A 20913-nucleotide genomic window follows, 5' to 3' on the forward strand; every position below is an offset into this window, starting at 1 on the left:
AGTGATATGCTTACTGCATGAACAACAGTGGAAAATGTACCACATGATCTTTAAATATGAGATTACACATTACCAACGTTAATAACAGCATCAAAGAAGCCAGGATGATCCTGATGTATCTTCATGTACATATCCACTCTGGACACTGCAACGTCTATCTCAGGTCTAGTAAACAGGCCCTTTCTCCTCAGCCACCCTTCATACTTCTCCTTATTCATTGGCAGAAGCAATATGCATCGGGGTTCAAAATAAGAATTCTTCAAGCTCCTTACACCCTAAAAGAAGGACACTTCTTACTAGCACAATGTTATGCTTTACTGTTGCATATGCCTCATACTGTACACTTTGTCATGAATATTATGTCAGTATATAATAGTACTGCAGTAATTTAAACTGTTTACGGTGTATGGAGAGTAATGTCATGGTAGATGTTACTTGTTGGCACATCTGATAATCCACAAGTGGATAAGACCGACATAAATCAAATGTATAAGAACAACTCTAAGGAAGTAGGTACAGTGTTTGATGTCTTATAATAGTTTACATGGTGTTCAACATAATAAAGTGTAGAATTTGTTACTGTAGCTGGACATACCTCTATTTCCATGTGTGTGCAGCAAGCAAGACCTTCTCTCGCAACTGATTCTACAGCCTCTCTGCTCATACCATAGTAGTGTCCACTGTACTTCATAGTTAGGAGAAACTGACCCTAAAAGATGTGTAATAACACAATAAATAGAATGTTGCAGTCTATCAGACATACTCATATTATTCTAATTATACCTATAGGTGATAGGTCAAAATAATTGATCTATCAGCTAATTTTTTTGTCTGCAGCATATTAAAGTATACCGAAATTATACAACAACTTTTCATAAGTGAATGAGTGAAGTACAAGTGAATATAAAAAAAACAACTTTGTAATATATCTTGGCAAAGAAAAATGTTTCTTCATTTATTAGGCTACCCTTCCCTTCTCACTCAGTCTGTGTGTGTCTTGTTTTCTTCCTCCCTTCAGCAGCCTCCACCTTCCCTCTTCACTGACTTCTATAATCTGTTTGTAAGACTGACTGTTCTATTAGGGGGCGTTCACACTACCGTTTATGTCCGCTCAGCTGTGTCCCTGGCTATTGTCCGTACAAGATTTTAGCAACGGACACTAGCTGGTTCGTTTGCAATTTCCATTCATTTCAATGTGATTTTATCTTGTGTCCTTTAGTGTCAGTTTACAACCATATCCGTTTTTTTCAAGCCGACAAACATGCAGGACTTTTCTGTCCGTTTGAAAAAACAGACAGCAAGTGTTCCGTTATTTTTGTAACATTGAGGTCTATGGACATATAACGGACAGTAACTGATAGCAATCAGTTACTGTCCGTTATTGTGTGTCTGTTTATTTTCTGCACATGCTCAGAAAGCATAAAACAGCATACAAAAAAAAAAAAAGGACAGTATAAAAAAAACAGACACCAACTGATGCTAAGGGCTCGTTCACATCTGCGCCTGTACTCCGTTCTACAGGTTTCCGTTTCCTGCACAAAACAGGGGCAGGAGACGGAAACCTGCCAGCATGTTTCAAGCCCATTCATTTGAATGGGCTTGAAAGGTGTCTGGTCGTGTGCGCTGGTGAGCGTTTTATGCTCTCCGCGTCAAAGCTGTTTTTTTTTTAAACCGGACACAGAGTCAGTACATGCAGTACTCTGTGTTCGGTTTAAAAAAAAACCTGTTTTGCCCGTAGAGAGCTCAAAACACCCACTGGTGCTCATGGCCGTACTCAGCATGACAGGTTTCCATCTTCTGCATGCAGAAGACGGAAACCTGAAAACGGAGTTCAGACACTGGTGTGAACTCAGCGTAACTGATACTAATGTGTCAGTTTTTTTAACTGATCCATTAAATGGATGTTAAAAAAACAGACACATTAACATCAGTTAGCATCAGTTAGTGTCTGTTATGATAGGTGTCCGTTTTTTTCTTTTAAACGGACACCTTCATAACGGAATCCAACGGTAGTGTGAACCCTTCCTTAGAGATCACAGAGTAAAGGGAGGGAAAAAATAGAATTTTTCTTTATTAATATATACAAACGTACTAAACTTATTACAGATATATGCCAATACTGATCGTGATCTAATGGCCACAGAAGGGAGACGGTTGATCCATGGATTCTATTGCTCTATTGTTTATTACTGTGTCAATGGGGCTTGGTGGGAGGAATTTTTCTAGCATTATTACAAACATTTTTTAACAAACAGGGGAAATGCACAATAAGTAACAATATGCAAGTTTGGCTTTGTAACCTGCATATATTTTAACAAATGTATGTCCACTTTATTTAGAAAATACTTCTGATCACGGAAAGTGAGTATTTTTCTTTTGCAAGTAATATTTTCTGACTGACTCCAATGACAGTGTCTATCAACTGACTTGGCACTTATATTAATACTTCATTTTCTTACAGAGCAGGTCATTTCCTCAAACATCTCTGGTGTGACAAAATGGTAATCAAACCGCTTTTCTTCTCCAAAGTATGGATTTCTAGTTGTGTGACAGGTCCTGAAATGTAAAAAGAAATGACAATACTGTTATTTGGGTGACAGGTTCACAAAAGAATATATTTAGCAATAATAGCTATATAATCAATGCAGCCATACAATTATAGCCTCTCCAGTAGTATGGACGCCTGCAACCAGAAATACAACCGAACTGTTGTACCTAACCTTTCAGGTTAATTTTCAGGAGATGTGGTCATATATGTACATGAGAAGTAACTAGAACTTCATTTTCACCCATCTTTGTCTCTAATTTTCAGTTGTTACTGAGCTAGCTGATATGTCGCCTCTCATAGATAGCACACTATCTGCTCCTTAATCTTACTCTCTGAGAAGTGCCTTATAGGACTATATAAAGATGTAATAATATTGAAGTGAATAAAACACCAGGGGCAGGATAGTTTCAGTAGCTTCTGTTTGCTGGGGTCTCTTCTCTCTCACTTGGCCCTTCCTCCCCATTTTTTAAGGACATAATCTGAAGCATTTTTCCTCTGATAAGATATACAACAGAGTATATTCATTCGTTCGTTCATTCATTCATACTACTACTTTATGCAATGCATGCTGAAAGGATACTGACCATATACCTTGGTGAACTATAGTAATCTAGATTTTAGATTAGACAGATTTAGGGTTTTGTACAAATCTGTGGCAAATTAGGGGAAGTTCCTTTCACATGTATTTAACTTTACTCTGATTCTTTTAAGTAAAACTAATGAATTTCTCCGAGACATAAAAATCTGTAATAATTGTAAGCAGGTGCTGTTTATGGTCTCATATCAACGTGCCATAGATGGCTTTCAGCTGTACGGGTGAGACTATGGTCTGAATTAAAACAAGGTGGCACATATGGATCTTATCATATTTCAAAGTAGCATATTCTTTAGTGATGTTAAGAGTACAGTGTTCAAAACCGAGAAGGTAAATCGGTCAGTCTTAAATCTTCAAACATGGTTTTGGTATGTTACTATTGTTGGTGTTAAAATACAATTACTTTTAAGTGACTCCACCTAAGTACACAGCTTTCCATTTGCTTTTTACATTTAGCTCCAGCATACCTTTGTACTGATTCTGACATTTTAGCCAGCATAGGTCACATGTTTATATACTGATTAATGGATTTTAATAGATCTTTCCAGTATCAATAAATAACAATATGTCTCCAATACATGTTCTGTACTGCAACAGTATACATAAAATAAACACAGTAGTGGAATGGAATCTGCTGCAGTCACATACCTAACTTTCAGGGGCAGACACAGACTGCAGGGGGCCCCTGGGCAAATAATGTATCTGAGCACCCCCTCCACAATAATTGGCCTCAGCGGTAACGTAGGGTGCAGGGCTTCTGGGGGATAAGGCACAATGCCTGATCGAACAAGTGCAGTATTGGATACAGGAACATGAAGACACATAGCATATTGTCCCTTGGTGGCTCCTCCACACACTATAATACCCTATAGTGGCCTACTCCACATAGTATACATTTCCCACAGTTCCTCCTCCACACACTATAATGCAACTATAGATTCTCATATATTTTCCTTTGCGAATTTTCCATCAATTTCGGGTGCAGAACACCACAAAATTTGGGGGGTTCACCATTGACTGTCATGCCAGATAAATGTGTGACAAACATCTCCAAATAATGTGGCTGGGCAGCCGCACACAAGCGGACAATTTTGGCGGACCTGCTAGCGGTCAGACCACATCACCGTGTTATCTTGGCAGTTGTTACTGCTACAATTACTTTGCTATTTAGCCCCGATGAGTCCATGAAGGACGAAACGCGTAGGGACTCTAGTTTGGAGATGCAGCCTGACTCTCATAGCCACTATTCTATCTCCATAGGGCGGTTTGACACTTGTCTCTTCGGTGTTGGCGTGGCACAGAATGGCTTGTGTGCGGCTGCCCAGCCACATTATTTGGAGATGTTTATCATACATTTATCTGGCATGAGAGTCAGTGTTTGCTATCTCATTGTTTGACATCTAGGGAGGTAGGATCAGTGTTCATACATTTGTACTTCCTGGCTTCCTTCCCCCTGGGATTTAGTGTGGGGGTTCTGGCCTTGCTTCACAGCGGGTCTTATGTACATTTTTTAATATAGCCTACTATGGCATTTTTATGTATATAATCAAATAAAAGTGAAGTTTTATTTCTTAATTCCTGGTGAGATAACCCTTACAGTGAATATTGATTATTCAGGAATTGTACACTTCTTCTGGTTTGGCAGTGATTCTATTCTAGAGGGCCATGTGCGCTGCGGCAAATTTAGCTCCACCCACTTCTATGTTGACTCTGTCCATTCTCAATCATCTTTTCATGTGCCCCCACAAAGTATAATCATCTTACAGTCACCCGTACATTATATGCCCCCACATTATAATGCTCCCTTCCAACTGCTCCACAGTATTAAGTCCCTCTCCTTGTGCTCCAGTTTAAACTGGTGGAAACTAGAGGGGGACATTAAACTCAGGCAGCTGGAAGCAGATATTAAACCGTAGGGGTAGCTGGAAGGTGACATTAAACTGGGGGCAACTAGAGGCAGACAGGTCCCCCTCCAGCTTCCTCCACGGTTTAATGCCCCCTCCAGTTGTCCCAAGTTTAATGTCCCCCCAGTTTAAGTGCCCCTTCATATACCCCCAGTTTCATGTCCCCCTCCATTCCTCCCCCAGTTTCATGTTCTCCCTCCATCTCTGCCCTAGTATAACATTCCCCCTCCATCTCTGCCCCTAGGTTACTGAGACACAGACACACACTCCACCCTGCATCTCATATCCCCCGTCCCTCCCTTCCCAGTACCTTAGGACACACACCACACGTCTCCATCTTCTTGCACTGTCCTTCCGGCACTAAGACACGCCTCCCTAGACAAGCTATGCGGGCCAGACTGAATCAGTCAGAGGGCCGGATACGGCTCGCAGGCCGTACATTGCCCAGGTCTGCCTTAGACCGATGTTAAGAATAGCAAGGAAAACAGAACAAAGGAAAAAAATGGCCTGGTTAACATCTGCGTTCAGTATTCCGTTCGGGGAGTCTCCTTGGGACCCCCCGAACGGAATACTGAACGCATTAAAAACAGTTAGCTAAGAAAGCACACGAACCCCATACACTATAATGGGGTCCGTGTGTTTTTTGCGCGCTATCCGCACAAATCATGCAGAGAGAAATGTGCTGCTTGAAGTACTTTTCTCTCCGCATGATTCGTGTGGACACTGCGTGGAAAATTGGACTCCCTGAATGGAATACCAAAGGCAGACGTGAACCAGGCCTTATGCAGCGTTCACACTTGTGCCTTGTATCTGTCCACCGTGATTCCGCCTAAATTCCAGGAAATCCCATTGGTGTCCATATGTAGCTTCTCCTCTGTGAAACAGGTTTGTTTTTTTTGCAAGGAAACAAAGTTGGACATGCAGGATTTTGTGTCCGTTTGCTTTAAAAACTCATTGAAATGAATGGGTTTTTAAACCAACCGCTGGCAAGCAGTCTCCGAACAGTTTTTCCTGGGATTTAGGCAGAATCATGGCAGGCAGGTACAAAGCGCAAGTGTGAACGCTGCATTATTCTTTTTACATTGGCTTCTACTGTTGGCAATGTAAGTTAATGGGGCAGGTTTCTTATGCGCCTGCACTGAAATCTACGCCAACTATTATAGATTTTGGGGATACACCAGTAGCCTGCCATGAAAGAATATACAGTCCTATGAAAAAGTTTGGGCACCCCTATTAATCTTAATCATTTTTTGTTCTAAATATTTTGGTGTTTGCAACAGCCATTTCAGTTTGATATATTTAATAACTGATGGACACAGTAATATTTCAGGATTGAAATGAGGTTTATTGTACTAACAGAAAATGTGCAATATGCATTAAACCAAAATTTGACCGGTGCAAAAGTATGGGCACCCTTATCATTTTATTGATTTGAATTCCCCTAACTACTTTTTACTGACTTACTGAAGCACAAAATTGGTTTTGTAACCTCAGTGAGCTTTGAACTTCATAGCCAGATGTATCCAATCATAAGAAAAGGTATTTAAGGTGGCCAATTGCAAGTTGATCTCCTATTTGAATCTCCTCTGAAGAGTGGCATCATGGGCTACTCAAAACAACTCTCAAATGATCTTAAAACAAAGATTGTTCAACATAGTTGTTCAGGGGAAGGATACAAAAAGTTGTCTCAGAGATTTAACCTGTCAGTTTCCACTGTGAGGAACATAGTAAGGAAATGGAAGACCACAGGGACAGTTCTTGTTAAGCCCAGAAGTGGCAGGCCAAGAAAAATATCAGAAAGGCAGAGAAGAAGAATGGTGAGAACAGTCAAGGACAATCCACAGACCACCTCCAAAGAGCTGCAGCATCATCTTGCTGCAGATGGTGTCACTGTGCATCGGTCAACTATACAGCGCACTTTGCACAAATAGAAGCTGTATGGGAGAGTGATGAGAAAGAAGCCGTTTCTGCACGTACGCCACAAATAGAGTTGCCTGAGGTATGAAAAAGCACATTTGGACAAGGCAGCTTCATTTTGGAAACAAAAATTGAGTTGTTTGGTTATAAAAAAAAGGCGTTATGCATGGCGTCCAAAAAGAAACAGCATTCCAAGAAAAACACATGCTACCCACTGTAAAATTTGGTGGAGGTTCCATCATGCTTTGGGGCTGTGTGGCCAATGCCGGCATCGGGAATCTTGTTAAAGTTGAGAGTCGCATGGATTCCACTCAGTATCAGCAGATTCTTGAGAATAATGTTCAAGAATCAGTGACGAAGTTGAAGTTACGCCGGGGATGGATATTTCAGCAAGACAATGATCCAAAACACCGCTCCAAATCCTCAGGCATTCATGCAGAGGAACAAGTACAATGTTCTGGAATGGCCATCCCAGTCCCCAGACCTGAATATCATTGAACATCTGTGGGATGATTTGAAGCGGGCTGTCCATGCTCGGCGACCATCTAACTTAACTGAACTTGAATTGTTTGTCCAAAATACCTTTATCCAGGATCCAGGAACTGATTAAAAGCTACAGGAAGCGACTAGAGGCTGTTATCTAGGAGGATCTACTAAATATTAATGTCACTTTTCTGTTGAGGTGCCCATACTTTTGCACCGGTCAAATTTTGGTTTAATGCATATTGCACATTTTCTGTTAGTACAATAAACCTCATTTCAATCCTGAAATATTACTGTGTCCATCAGTTATTAGATATATCAAACTGAAATGGCTGTTATAAACACCAAAATATTTAGAACTAAAAATGATTAAGATTAATAGGGGTGCCCAAACTTTTTCATAGGACTGTACATCTAGTGGGGACAGTGGCCCTACCTGTTCCACATCCCACAGTGTATAAGTTGCAAATTTTTGTGCAAAAGGTCACAAAAGTTTGTGTAAATTACTTTTTGCACAAAAATGCACAACTTTTGTACTGGTGGATGTGGAACAGATGGGGCCACTATCCCTATGAGATTTCTATTCTTTCATGACAGGCTACTGGTGTAAATGATCCCCAAAATCTATACCAGTTAGCATAGATTTCATAGCCTGGAGGAGGTTGTGCCTTATTTGAGCAGCTTAATCCCCCTAAGCAGGGAATATGAATACTGGAGTTGAAAACTTCACTGTGTTTACCCCAGTAAAAATAATAAATGCATGTGATGTCAGATCTGGTTTTCTGTGTTCCACACCTGACACAACTTTCCGAGGTCACAGATACATTTGTCAGCAAGCTGAGGGCTGTCATTCTTTACAGCAAAGGAATGAAATGGTGGTATGGAACATCCCTTTTAGATGAATTATTATTAATGGCCCAAGCTAATCCCTAACAGATCCCATTACTTGTATAAATGGACATTCCATGCATTCACGCTTCAATCCAGCTCTTAGCAGGGATGCTCCTTTATTCTTAAATCTAGTTTGACATCATTCTGTTGAAACGATTTGTGTGAAGATTTATTATTATATCCGTTTAATCCTCTGCATGGTCACATCTGTGCAGAAACAGTAACTAGAAGAATATGGATTCCAGAGAGGTAAATGAAAGAATGAATGTTTAATTGTAAAACACATTTCCCTTTTCATTTTGTTCTGTAATATATACAATATGTACAAGTATAAGGGTTAGCTTAAAACACACTGTATTAATCACTTGTAGTACTTTGTTACACCTATTAAATAAGAGAATGCATTTTTGTAGTGTTCTTGACAACTTTAATCTATCTAAACAAATGTAATGTGTACATACATAGATCTTTGCTGCTGTCCACATGTTTTCATATTTATCATTGTACTGAACTGCCACCATGTGGCCAAGGTTGACAGTGCAGCTCTATTTAGCACTGAACGACTTTTATGTGTTTTCCTATGAATTTACCAGATTAAATGAAGTTTATATACAGATATTCAACATCTGTTTGGTGCACATGTCTATAAAGCACAGCAGTTTTTAGAATACAGAAAGGAATATGGACGGGGATTTACTCAATACATTTCCTAATTTGATGCTATTTTACTGTATGTCAGACAGCAGATCCTAGATCGCAACCTATTTAATCACCAACACATACAAGTGGCTGCAGTACAGCCAAAAACACAACCATGACAATCTGTGGTCATCCATGGTTCTTCCATGTGACTATAGCTTTAGTATTATAAGGTGCAATAAATTTGACATAAGAAAAACTCTGTAGAATGGATGGATACTATATTATTTGTTCCACAATCCAACCACTTATTGGTAGTAAAAAACCTTAATATGGCTGTATGCATGAGGCCTTATTGAAAGTTAATAAGAATGCACAAAATATTAGACTATTGGCATTGACACTATATACAGTTTTGGACTTGGGTACTTGGAATCCACATATTGAGGATCTGCTGAGTATTTGGATGCAAATCTTCATCACATCTGTTAACATTTCTACATTTTATGCAAATGGATAGAGTGTTTTCATTCGATGAAATAGATGCCAAGCAATAAGTGGCATATTGAATGTGGCTGCGCACATTACCTATGCTGAATTGTGCTGGTAACATGGACCCATTTTACCCACATTATCCTGACACCTGACAGAATAAACCCATCAGCTTCTCTTAATTCCTTGCACTTTTCACAAGTGGCATCTGGCCACCCATCTGAGTGTCCTTACGTCCTGTCATCTGGCTGTTGTGCTGTCTGGCTCTATATCTTCTGCAGGATGTAGTCTGGTAGGAAGGACCTACAGTGTGACATGCTCACTCACTACCTCAGGCAGCCACAGTAACACGCAATTTTATAGGTAAGAAGGGTCGCAGTGAAATGAAGGCCTAGAGGGCTGGACTTAGGATTGCTTGCTGCCTGCCCATATCATGTCATGTCTCTAATAAACCCTAATACATTATGTGGAAGTATAAGCAACGTGGATGGCAGAGTCTAGATATGTGTGTGCCACTAGGAGTGCAGATAAGGTCAGAGGTCTATCAGGGAATTCGCTGGATCCTTGATGGGCCAGTAGAGAATGATACTAAAGAGTTGTAAGCTCATGTGTATGTACACATTAACAGCCACTACAATATTATATTCTTATTCACTGGCTTCCATTATATTTAATGTTATTGTCATTAAAATACAATACAAAGTACCATATATTCTTGAGCATAAGCCGACCCGAATATAAGCCGAGGTCCCTAATTTTACCACAAAAAAACTGGGAAAACTTACTGACTCGAGTATAAGCCCAGGGGGGAAAATGCAGCAGTTACTGGAAAATTTCAAAAATTAAAATGGTCTGAGTTTTTGGATGCAGTAGGTGCTGGGAAAGTTAAGGGGGTGTTTTGGTTGTCTGTCTGCCCCTTCCCTGAGCTTGAGGACTTAGTTTTTTTCCTTTCATTCAGCCTGGCTGAATATAGGGTATCTGCAGTACTCCTATTAACCCCTTCCGACGGTACAGGAGCACTGCAGATACCCTATATTCAGTAGACCGGGCACTTTCAGACACAAGGATACCTAATGTCTATGTGTCTCACAGTCATTTTCTACTTTTGTATGTATTCTAGGGAAAGGAGGGATTTAGAACTTTTATTTACTTTATTTTTTATTATATTTTTTTTAAAGCTTTTTTTTCACTATTTTATGGGAGATTCTATACATTACTATTGCGGCTGGTCACAGACCCCCCACCCTCCCCCCAAAAAAATAAATAATTTTTTGTTGTTGTTGCTTGACTCGAGTATAAGCCGAGGGGGTCTTTTTCAGCACAAAAACTGTGCTGAAAAATTCAGCTTATACTCAAGTATATGTTACTAATGAAAACCTCTCTTGTTGACTTCCATGAGCTCATAGGTAAATCTGGTGAATTTTATATATTATTAACCGTTTTGCTTTTCAGTTTTCAATGAAAAAATACAAATGTTCAGAAAAGTTCAGCTGATTCTAAGTAATTGTTTCTAACAACAGATGTAGCACACATTATTAATCCAGCCGCTCATCAAAAATATTCTCAATTCTTTATTTTTGCCCAAAATAGAAAAGGAAAAAGTGACTCAATCTTTATATCTAGGATTATAACTTCAGAGAAACATTTCACCTTCATCACTAGAAGTTGCAGTAGATAAGCTCTAAAATATTGTTTGCCTAATTCAAAGCACATGGTACACTGAAAGATGAATGCCTTACCCGTAGCGGAAGAACTCCTTGAAGTCCCTGCACATTCTGTGCGCCAGCTCCCGCTTCCCACAAGACTGGGGCCCGGTCAGAATTAGCATAGGGTAGGGGGTATCCAGATTGGGCAATGTACTGCAACAAACAAGAAAGTCTTGTCATTGTGATTTGTAGACCTGTGTCAATCTGTTATAGATCTAGTACACATTTTCTCATGGCATACCATATACCTTGTGCCGTATGTGTTCAGTTTCAGAAGCATTATTACACGTACAAAGAGTTTTAGGATTCATTTACACATGAGAACAAGCACATACAGAAGACATCTATTCCTTAATACCACTTCTAGTTGTATACAGTAAATCACTGTTCTTTAAGAGGTATTATGATTCTAGCAAATAAGTGTTACATCTTTCATAATAAAAAAATTCTAAAATTTGTCAATGCAAAAAAATTTTTGCATCTCATGATGATCACTCAGGTGCTTCGCCCATACCTAGATACACGTATGTCAAGTACATGACCAGAAGATATTTCTATCAATGACAAGTAAACAATGAAGTATCCTACTGAAAGACAGCAAGCAGAGATCTTGAAAACTATGAGCCATAGATACATAGTACATTAAATAATATAAAAATCCTACCCGAGTGCAAATAAGTACAAGCTTACAATCTAAATGGAATAGGAGGGAGCACACAATCACTACATGATGCCAATTTTGTTCAGGGGCATATATAAGACCAGGGCTACACAGCTACCTTAAGTAGCGCTACTATACTGTAGAATTATCACACAGTCCGTATCTAGTTATCACATAACTAGGAAAAAATCTAAAACAAAAAAACCCCCTAAATCTTATGCCACAGTGTATTTAAGTATTGAGTTAACCCCGTAAAGACACAGATAACTTTGGGCATTAATTCTTGTTGATGTCAGGATGCAGGGCAGTTTGAGCATTAATGCTTGGTGATAGTTTCCATATTTTCTACCTCAGTCTTCCAAAATGTATAACTTCTTTATTATTATTATGTCGACATGACTACATTAGGGCTTATTCTTTGTGCAACAAGTTGTACTTTTGGTTGGCAATATTTAAGGATAGATATAATGTTTCAATGAGCTTTTATTAATGTTTGTGGGGGATTAGTATGAAAACAGTACAATCCTTATTTTTATGTTTTGTTTGTATGGCGCTCATTCTACATTATAAACGACTTACGGTAGTCATGAATATATCCATAGCATATTTATATTGCTTTTATTATATTTTACCACTATGACTGAATAAAACAATATTTTGTGAAAATAAATGATTTGCCTGGAACTTTATTTTTTTTTTTGTTGACGGAGCTACACGAGGGCACTTTTTTGTGCAACAAGTTGTAGCTTTGATTATTACAATATCCTTGTATGTACAGCTTATTGATCACTTTTTTTAATTACTTTTTTGGCAAGGTCACCAAAACACATCAATAGCACATTGCATTCATCTTTATTTATTTCTTTTACAGCTTTCATTGTATATTAGAGATACAGTTATTTTTGGATAGTGCAGACTTATATGCACATAGGGATATCTAATATATTTGTTTATTTCACTTTTTACAATATTTTTTTTTAATTGTAAAGGTTTTGTTTTTTTACTTTTTATTATTTATTTTTATACACTTTTTCGAAATTTACATGTTTTCTAAAATAGTTTATTTTTTTTTAACTATCCTTCAAGGGAACGTGAACCTGTGATGACATGATCTGCTGTACAATATACTGGGGCACTCAAAGGCATTTGCAGATACCTCAGGACTGCTAACAATCCTAAGTACTGACAGGAAAGGGAATAAGTGCCATTAGTAGGGAAACCCCTTATATGCCGGGTTCACACAGGGTATTTTGGACTGGAATTGGACGCGGAGGCTGCCTCAGATTCTGGTCCAAAAAAAAAACGGGTAGCTGCAACTGGATGCCAGTGCAGTGCACGGCATCCAGTCGCGGCATTCCGCTCCAGATTAGGCCCAAATGAATAGGCCTAGTCAAGAGGAGGGAGTGTCTTCAGGCGGATGTCACAAGGCGAATATCCCTGAAGAATGAGCAAGTCGCTTCTTTTTTCCGGGAGCCGGAAAAAAGAACTGACCAGCTCCCATTGATTTCAAATGGGAGCCGTTTTTGTGGTCAGGATTTTGAGGTGGACTCAGCTCAGCTTTAAACTTCGCAGCAGAGTTGTATAGGCCAGACAAATTCCAAAAGGACAGTCATCCATTTTTTCTAATTGTATTTAAAAGCACAGCACGCTACGTACTGTTAATACATCTAGATGTCACTTTTTTTTATATATGGAAGTCAAAGTTCAGCTGCATATATCTGGGACATACCTATGGTAGCACTGTTCAAATGTACATGACAACCTAGAGCTCATAAGTGATGTGAGCAGAGCAGTGGGGAAGTTCAAGCTCCCCCACTGCTGTTATATGTCTCCATAATGAATAGCAATATTTGCTTTTATTTTTTGGACCTGACAATGACTCACATTTGTGCCATTTATTAAATAGACAGCTGAATTATACAGCTTTGTCATTATACCTCATTACATGAAACTCTGACAATGCTTTCTGCTGTGACATTCCACTATAATATGAAACCACATGATAAGTGAGATTGTATTGTTGAGATTGAAATGTACCGAATGATAAAATTGAATGACAAGAGCGATATAACAATTGATTTATTTTAAGATTTCACTCTTGCCTCACACAGTTTTATTTCACATTAATATCCTGTGGTAATTCATTTATTTTTGGTTTACTATTTATATATGGTTTATATTGTTTGGAGTCTTATAGCTGTACAATAGTCAAGCAGCGGCATGCAGTACACTACTGTTCTCGATGGACTTTGGGAGTGTATTGCTTGTTTACTGTTCTTCATAGGAAACTTCATTCTGTACAATATGTTCACAACACGCAGTTTAAATCTATGTAGAACTTTTTTACAGCCTTTTATTGCTATGATGTTTAAAGGGGTTTGTCCAGTGGCGCCTCCGTATAGTGCCCTGTATAGTAGCACCAGTTGTGTGATCTGTGTAGACATCAATGCGCAGGAAGGTGTATCACCTATTATCATTGGGAATCCTGTGATATCTAGAAATAGGCATTACCTTCCAACGTAGCTGTGTTTATGATGACAATGATGAAAATGATTGCTGAAAAATGATCTTTACAGAATAGAAGTTTTCCCATTTATTAGGCCCAAAGTGAAAAAACATTTAATATTTTTTTGAACACACATATTGACACTAAAAATTATAAAAAAAAATATATATATATATATATATATTTAACATAACAAACTGGTTGAATTAAGAAAAAAAAACAGACAAATGGGTCATTCAAAGGGAGTCGGCCTCCACGACCCAGGATATCTGCCGAGCCGCATAGATTGATTCAGGTGACCCTAACCTTACTGTGTTTTCTGAGATATTGCTAGTTTTGTCAGTTTGTAAATTAACTCTTTGGAGCAAGAAGGGTGTTACTGTCACTCCAAAGATGTAAGAGACAATACAATCATTGCTCCAAAGAGCTTATTTGCATATTGACAAAAGACAATATCTCAGCAACTGAGTCACCATTATAAATGACTACTGGATTCATCTGCAGTCACTCATGTTAAAAAAAAGCAAAACAAAAACTTTTCTTCCATCATGTTTCTAATCAAACATGACAAAAGAAAGCTTCTATCATGTTTTTTTTACATTAGAGTCAATTGCCATTAAAGTCCATAGCACTTGCCCTATAACAGATGAGAGTAACGGAAATTCACAATAGTAGCGTAAATGTCCCCTTACAAGAAAGCTTGCAATATTACTTTGGCTATATACCAAACCAGAAAGTGTCTTCCAGAAGGAAAAAACTGCATTCATCTGGAGAAAGCTATTGGCTAGGTGAAAGGATGAAATTGTGTGTTAGGAGGGGGTACTTTCTCTCACTGAAAAGACTGAGATGCTCTCTCGCCCGGTGGAGACGGAAATTAACATTGACAGGGTGCACCGGGTGCTGGGTCCTAAACGTGCCACTTCTGCAGATCCCCGAGACATTCTTTGTAGGGTGCACTTCTTCAGAGAGAAGGAAGATATCCTTCGGGCTGCCTGGCGACATGGTCCGATATCCTATCTTGATTCTTAGTGCAGATCCTCCCAGATGTCTCACTCTTGCTATACGGAGGTCTCTTCAGCAGCTACTTCGGGTCATTCTGGACTCTGGTGCTACATATCGATGGGCCATCCATTCCATCTTCAGATCCGTAGGAACGGGGTGGTCTTCACCCTGCATTCGCCTGACCAAGCGACCGCACTGGCCCAATTCCTTGACTCTCCTGACCTGGTGCTTCCGGACTGGCTGACTTTCCCGTTGCCCCCTGCCTCTTCTGTTGCCCACTCATCCGTCCCTCCTCGTCCTCGTGAGCAACGGCTGGCAGAGGGCCCATCGTAACCTCCTTGGTGGAGCCTGTATCCTTTTCTGGTGTATGGACATTTCCATAGTTCCCTGGACTTTGTTGTGTTTGCAACTTGTACTGCCGCCTGGAGTGTTATTTTCTGTTAGTGATGTGATTTGACCTTTAAGTTTTGTGCCCTGGCGTGGGTTGCCGTGGACTACGGTCGTCGGCTTCCTCCGTTAGCGTGACTTGCCCTCCTACTCGGGGGTGCGCTTCGGCCTGTGGCCCTATTCTGCCCCCTCTCAGCTGTCGGGTTGGCACTCTTCCTTCCCGCTGCCCTGAGCGCAGTCCCCTTGTTCTGTTTTACTTCGGCCCAGGTTGGCCGGCGTCCTCATTCTCTAATGTTCCCCATCTGGGTTCCCCCCCCAGACTAGGTCTCGTTTCCCTTTTTTTTTTGTGTGTGTGTGTGTTGTTGCTGTTTGGGTGGCTACTCATTGTAGTTTCACTCTCCCCCCCGTTAGTTAGGGTTTTCAGTAACTCTCCTGGTGTGTGCTGCGGCATGCCCCTGAGACTTGCTTTAGTGGGTTTTCCCACTGTTTGGTGTTACCCGCTCTGGGATTAGCTTAGGTTGGGGTTGCTTGTTTTGTTTAATTGTTTCTGTCTGCTTTTTCTTCTTGTCTCTCCCTCCCCCCTTTTTTTTTCTTCTCTTTCTTTTTTTCTTTCTTTCTCTATTCTTACTCTCCCTCACAGATCTCCAGCTCCAGGCGATGGATTCCCTGGTGTTCTCTTCCATTTACTCTAATGGGCTTAATACCCCAGAGAAGTGGTCCCCTCTGCTTTTCTGCTCTGCCTGCTCTGGAGCAAGAAAACCAATGCCCGATGCGCCACACAATTACTTCTACTAGGGCTTGTATCTTGGCGCTCTGGAAATTGTCTTGCTCGCCCTCTCTTTGCCACTGGATTCTCAAGGTGGACGACTTCCATTGCTTAGAGGACCTCGCGGAGTCCTGGAAGAACGTGTGCGACGCCTTTTTGGGGGCTTGGACTCCCTGGATTGTTTTCCAGGGCACTCAACTTTATCGCAACCTGCTGAGTGGTTGTTGTTTGGACTGCCTGGTTCCCATGTCTGGGTCCGGAGTCGCTTCCCCCCCCCCTTTTTTTTTTCTTCTTTCTTTTTTCTCTTCCCGATTTTCTTTTCCTTCCTTTTTGTCTGACTGATTGTGCTGTTTCATTGCATTTGGCCTGATATTGTTTTGTTTTTTATTATCACATTTAGTTCTGTTCTGCTTTGTATATATTGGACCCCTCTTTGTTTGGTGGATCTCGCCTTGTTGTTCTGTATCCTTTGTTTTGTTATAAATAAAGAATTAAAAAAAAAAAAAAAAAAAAGAGATATCAGAGAGACTAAGGGTAAGTTCACACAGAGTTTTTTGCAAGTGGATTTTGATGCAGAATACGCCTCAAAATCTGCCTGCAAAAACGCCTCCCATTCAATTCAATGGGAGTTTTTTCACTAGGGTGAAAAAAAATGTGACATGCCCTATTTCCACGGGGATTCTGCGACTGAGTAAGCCACGGCGTCCGTGGCTCGAGACAACCTGCTGCTTAGGCCCATAAATTCAGGCTCAATCAGGAGCGAGATACCGTGACAGAATGCCAATACACTGGAACAACATCTCGATGCACTGCAACAGCATCCGTTGCAGCTAGCTGCATGAAAAAGACGGCGGCGGAAAGTGATCCTCTTCACTTTCGGGCATGTGAACTTACCTTTACAGGCCATGTCTGCTACCTGCAGAATTCTTGGAAAGATTTACACATTGAAACAGATGTATGCAAATGTATGTTTTTTTTCCTTTTACAAGAAATTTTCTGGTTTGGCTTAAATCCCAAGTTGTTACAAGACTTCTTTGTAGATCATACATGTACATATGTGGTTGCTACTTTGCAAAAAGCAGTGCTAGAAGCACAATTTACCTTTTTATAGAATTTTCCCTAAATTCCTAAAGGAGCATGCATGGCTTCTAAGTCTCCCTGGCTGATATGGCAGTCTTGGTGAGATAACATGCTTCTCCTAACTCATGTTATATGTTTATATACGCATAAATGAGAAGATATAGGTTTTCTTTTATTGTTGAACATCAAAGATTAACGTCTAGGTCTAGAATGTGCAGAGATTACCTGTCAAAGATCTTCTGTGGCTGAATCATGCCGTACATAACATTGGCCATATGATCTCGGGCAGCAATTACCTCTGGAGGAGGGTTATACTTATTCACTGCTGCCACCTAGTAACACAGAGCAGATATTAGGTTCAACAGATGGTTCAACAATGTTAGAAAAAGTTAAAACAATAAGGAAATTAATCTGCTTTCTTGTAAGGTACATAATAAATTCACATCCTACACTATTAAAAGAAAAAAGCAAAACCTTCACTAACATGACAGGCCCATGATATAAATTTTAAAATTCACAGAATGTCAATATCATAAACTGAATAACATGTGAAAATCAGCACCAAGACTTGTGCTTGTTGGTACAGATATTCTGTGCAGATATTCTACATTTGAGAGCATGTTTCCATCACACTTTGACATTGTCCCATAAGTGCAGACAGTACGAGGCCATGTATGGACACCTTACTAGAACAAGTTGTAAGGAAACACCTGCTTGTCAATTTATTTATTAATTTTACGAGAAATACCAGAGAAATGGGCAGAGCAGATTCATGAGAAAAAATGATCCAGAATTGTTATTTTATGGGAATAATGTACTAACCAAACCAGACATGTCAGCAGAGGAGACAAAAAATAAAAACATAGAACAGCTTCCCACACAGTCATCGGCTATACGTGACAAAGGCATTATGTTTGCATGCTGAAACAGCAATGCCTACTAACCTGATACACCACATCATTTATACTACACCACTTTTTCTGAGGAAGGTCCAAACTGTAAAATTTAATTTATCAGTGATTTATTGGCGATATGCACACTGCCCTTCTATTGTCTTTTATAAGTACAGTTTGTGAACACTTTGAATGCATTTTCATGCTTTTATAGCATTATTTTTTCTAAAAAGGATTGCACACTTAGAGGACTTTGTGTTTATTCAAGACGCATACTGTACAGAGATGTCTTTCTCAGATCATGTCATTCCTTTGGGATTAACTATATTTTCCTCTCTGCATCACCAATGCAATTACTAGGCAACACTGATTGCTTAGGGAAGATGTTTATTAATTGGAGGAAAGCAGGTGTTGAGATAAATACCTTCTCTTCAACTCTGATCTTCTTCTCATCCAGTTCACTTAATCTCGGCAGCATAAACAGCACTGACAGCCAATACTCAGCTTGCTCCTAAAAAAACAACATACGGTACTTAATGGAAAAATCAATGTACAATACTTTTGTACTATAGACATAATATTCACACAGTACAGTGTAGAGCAGCAAGTATAATGCAAATATATTTCAGATTATAGAAAGTCAATAAAAATGACCTGCAAAATCACTGCAACTGCTGGTATCACCATGTTTACCACAAATGGCATGAATGAATGCCGTATGTAATGTATGCATAGCTTTGTATTTGTGGTGCATCACGTCTTCTCTATCATATATCTCCTACAAATCCAAACTTAAGATGTTTATAGGTTTTACAGAAATGCTTGCTTTCTATGATTAGATATTACACTGTAGCAGTTTAACCAATTACAGAAGTTCCGGATAACTCTGCTACATATGTATTTATTAAAATATACAACCCAGGAGAGGCGTCACCACTTACCTGAACTGGATTTTTGAGAAGATTTAGTATATGCAGTAATGGTAGGTCTTCAATAAAAGCAATTTCGCTTATCTGACAAATCTGTAAATGAAACATTGTAAGAATAAGCACAAACTGTTACTGTTTGACTTGTCACTACCATCTTGACTTCTGCTTCTGGTTTAAGTATTTGTTTATATTGCAATTTCTTATATTGATGGAATGTACTGTATATTGACAGTCAGCTCAATCAATGTGAACCTGCTGACAATTAATTCATATAATTATTATATATTAATATTATTTTGGATCCATGTCATCTTGTCTAGTACTGCTATTGGATAATGGATATATTACTAATTGTACACTATTCAATCAGAATTGCTAATGTGTGAATAGTCGAAACTGAAATTCTACAGCAGGGCACGCAGGTGTTCACTACATGCGCCTGGAAGAATAAATATACTGTATCTTATATAGCACATAACATATTGGTATTTAGAGGGTGCATTCACATAAAACAAGAGAGTAGGCTAGGGCTGACTTTAATGAGAAACCAACTAATCTACAAGAAGTTTCTGAATTGTGGGAGGAAACAATGTGAACTCCAAGGCTGGGGTCACACGTTTTGGCTTTTTGTGTCTTTCTCTGTCTACACCCATACCCCCTTCCCATTCTGATTGCTATATCCTTCATCAGCCTATATTAAGTTACTGAGGCTGTATTAGAGGAAGGCCTACCATAAGGTCCCCTGGTCCTAAAACAGACTAATATTACAAACAAGGTTCTGATCTACTAATAATTTTCACGCAGAAGTTACCTAAGGGGGCGTTCACACTACCGTCGGTGTCCGCTCCTAGTGTCCGCTCCAAATCTGTCACGGACACTAGGAGCGGACACTAGCTGTGTCCGTGACACCGGTCATTCACTTGAATGGGCATCGGGTGCGTTCTTTTGCACTCCGTGCCCGTCCTTCCCTGTCCGCAAGAGAAGATGTCCGACTTCTCAAGCGGACAGAAAAACCCTGCATGCAGGGTTCCTCTGTCCGCTTGAGAAGTCGGACATCTTCTCTTGCGGACAGGGAAGGACGGGCACGGAGTGCAAAAGAACACACCCGATGCCCATTCAAGTGAATGACCGGTGTCACGGACACAGCTAGTGTCCGCTCCTAGTGTCCGTGACAGATTTGGAGTGGACACTAGGAGCGGACACTGATGGTAGTGTGAACGCTCCCTTAAAAAGAAAAATAAAACACCCCACAAACGTTAGAAGTGTCCATTACCTCATTATCTTGGAGATTGAGACTTTGCAAAAATTCCAAACCTTCCAGACCTTCTAGACTAGCGATCTGGTTAGAGGAGAGGTCCAGTGTTTGCAATAATTTAAGATTTTCTATGCCAGTGATGTTCCTGATTTGGTTTGAAGCCTTGCACAATAATTAAAATAAAATAACATATTGTAATTATTTTTAGCAACATACTTCTATAATGGAGAATATAAAACTAAACCTCAATATTGTTATA

At 39.6% G+C, this 20913-nt stretch overlaps 1 protein-coding gene across 1 annotated transcript in view; it reads right to left on the bottom strand.

Annotated features, from left to right (window-relative positions):
• The window catches only part of LRGUK (leucine rich repeats and guanylate kinase domain containing), a 48966-nt gene that overhangs the window by 7835 nt on the left and 20218 nt on the right, over window positions 1-20913 (bottom strand). The window contains exons 7-14 of the mRNA XM_075276270.1: window positions 20673-20816; window positions 19412-19492; window positions 18895-18981; window positions 17803-17909; window positions 11209-11328; window positions 2460-2556; window positions 596-709; window positions 74-275 (exon numbers count right to left, since the gene is read on the bottom strand). Of these exons, the coding sequence (XP_075132371.1) occupies window positions 74-275; window positions 596-709; window positions 2460-2556; window positions 11209-11328; window positions 17803-17909; window positions 18895-18981; window positions 19412-19492; window positions 20673-20816 (952 nt within the window). The remainder of the gene's footprint in view (window positions 1-73; window positions 276-595; window positions 710-2459; window positions 2557-11208; window positions 11329-17802; window positions 17910-18894; window positions 18982-19411; window positions 19493-20672; window positions 20817-20913) is intronic.

Source organism: Leptodactylus fuscus, chromosome 5, assembly GCF_031893055.1.
Source record: "Leptodactylus fuscus isolate aLepFus1 chromosome 5, aLepFus1.hap2, whole genome shotgun sequence".
Classification (NCBI taxonomy): domain Eukaryota; kingdom Metazoa; phylum Chordata; class Amphibia; order Anura; family Leptodactylidae; genus Leptodactylus; species Leptodactylus fuscus.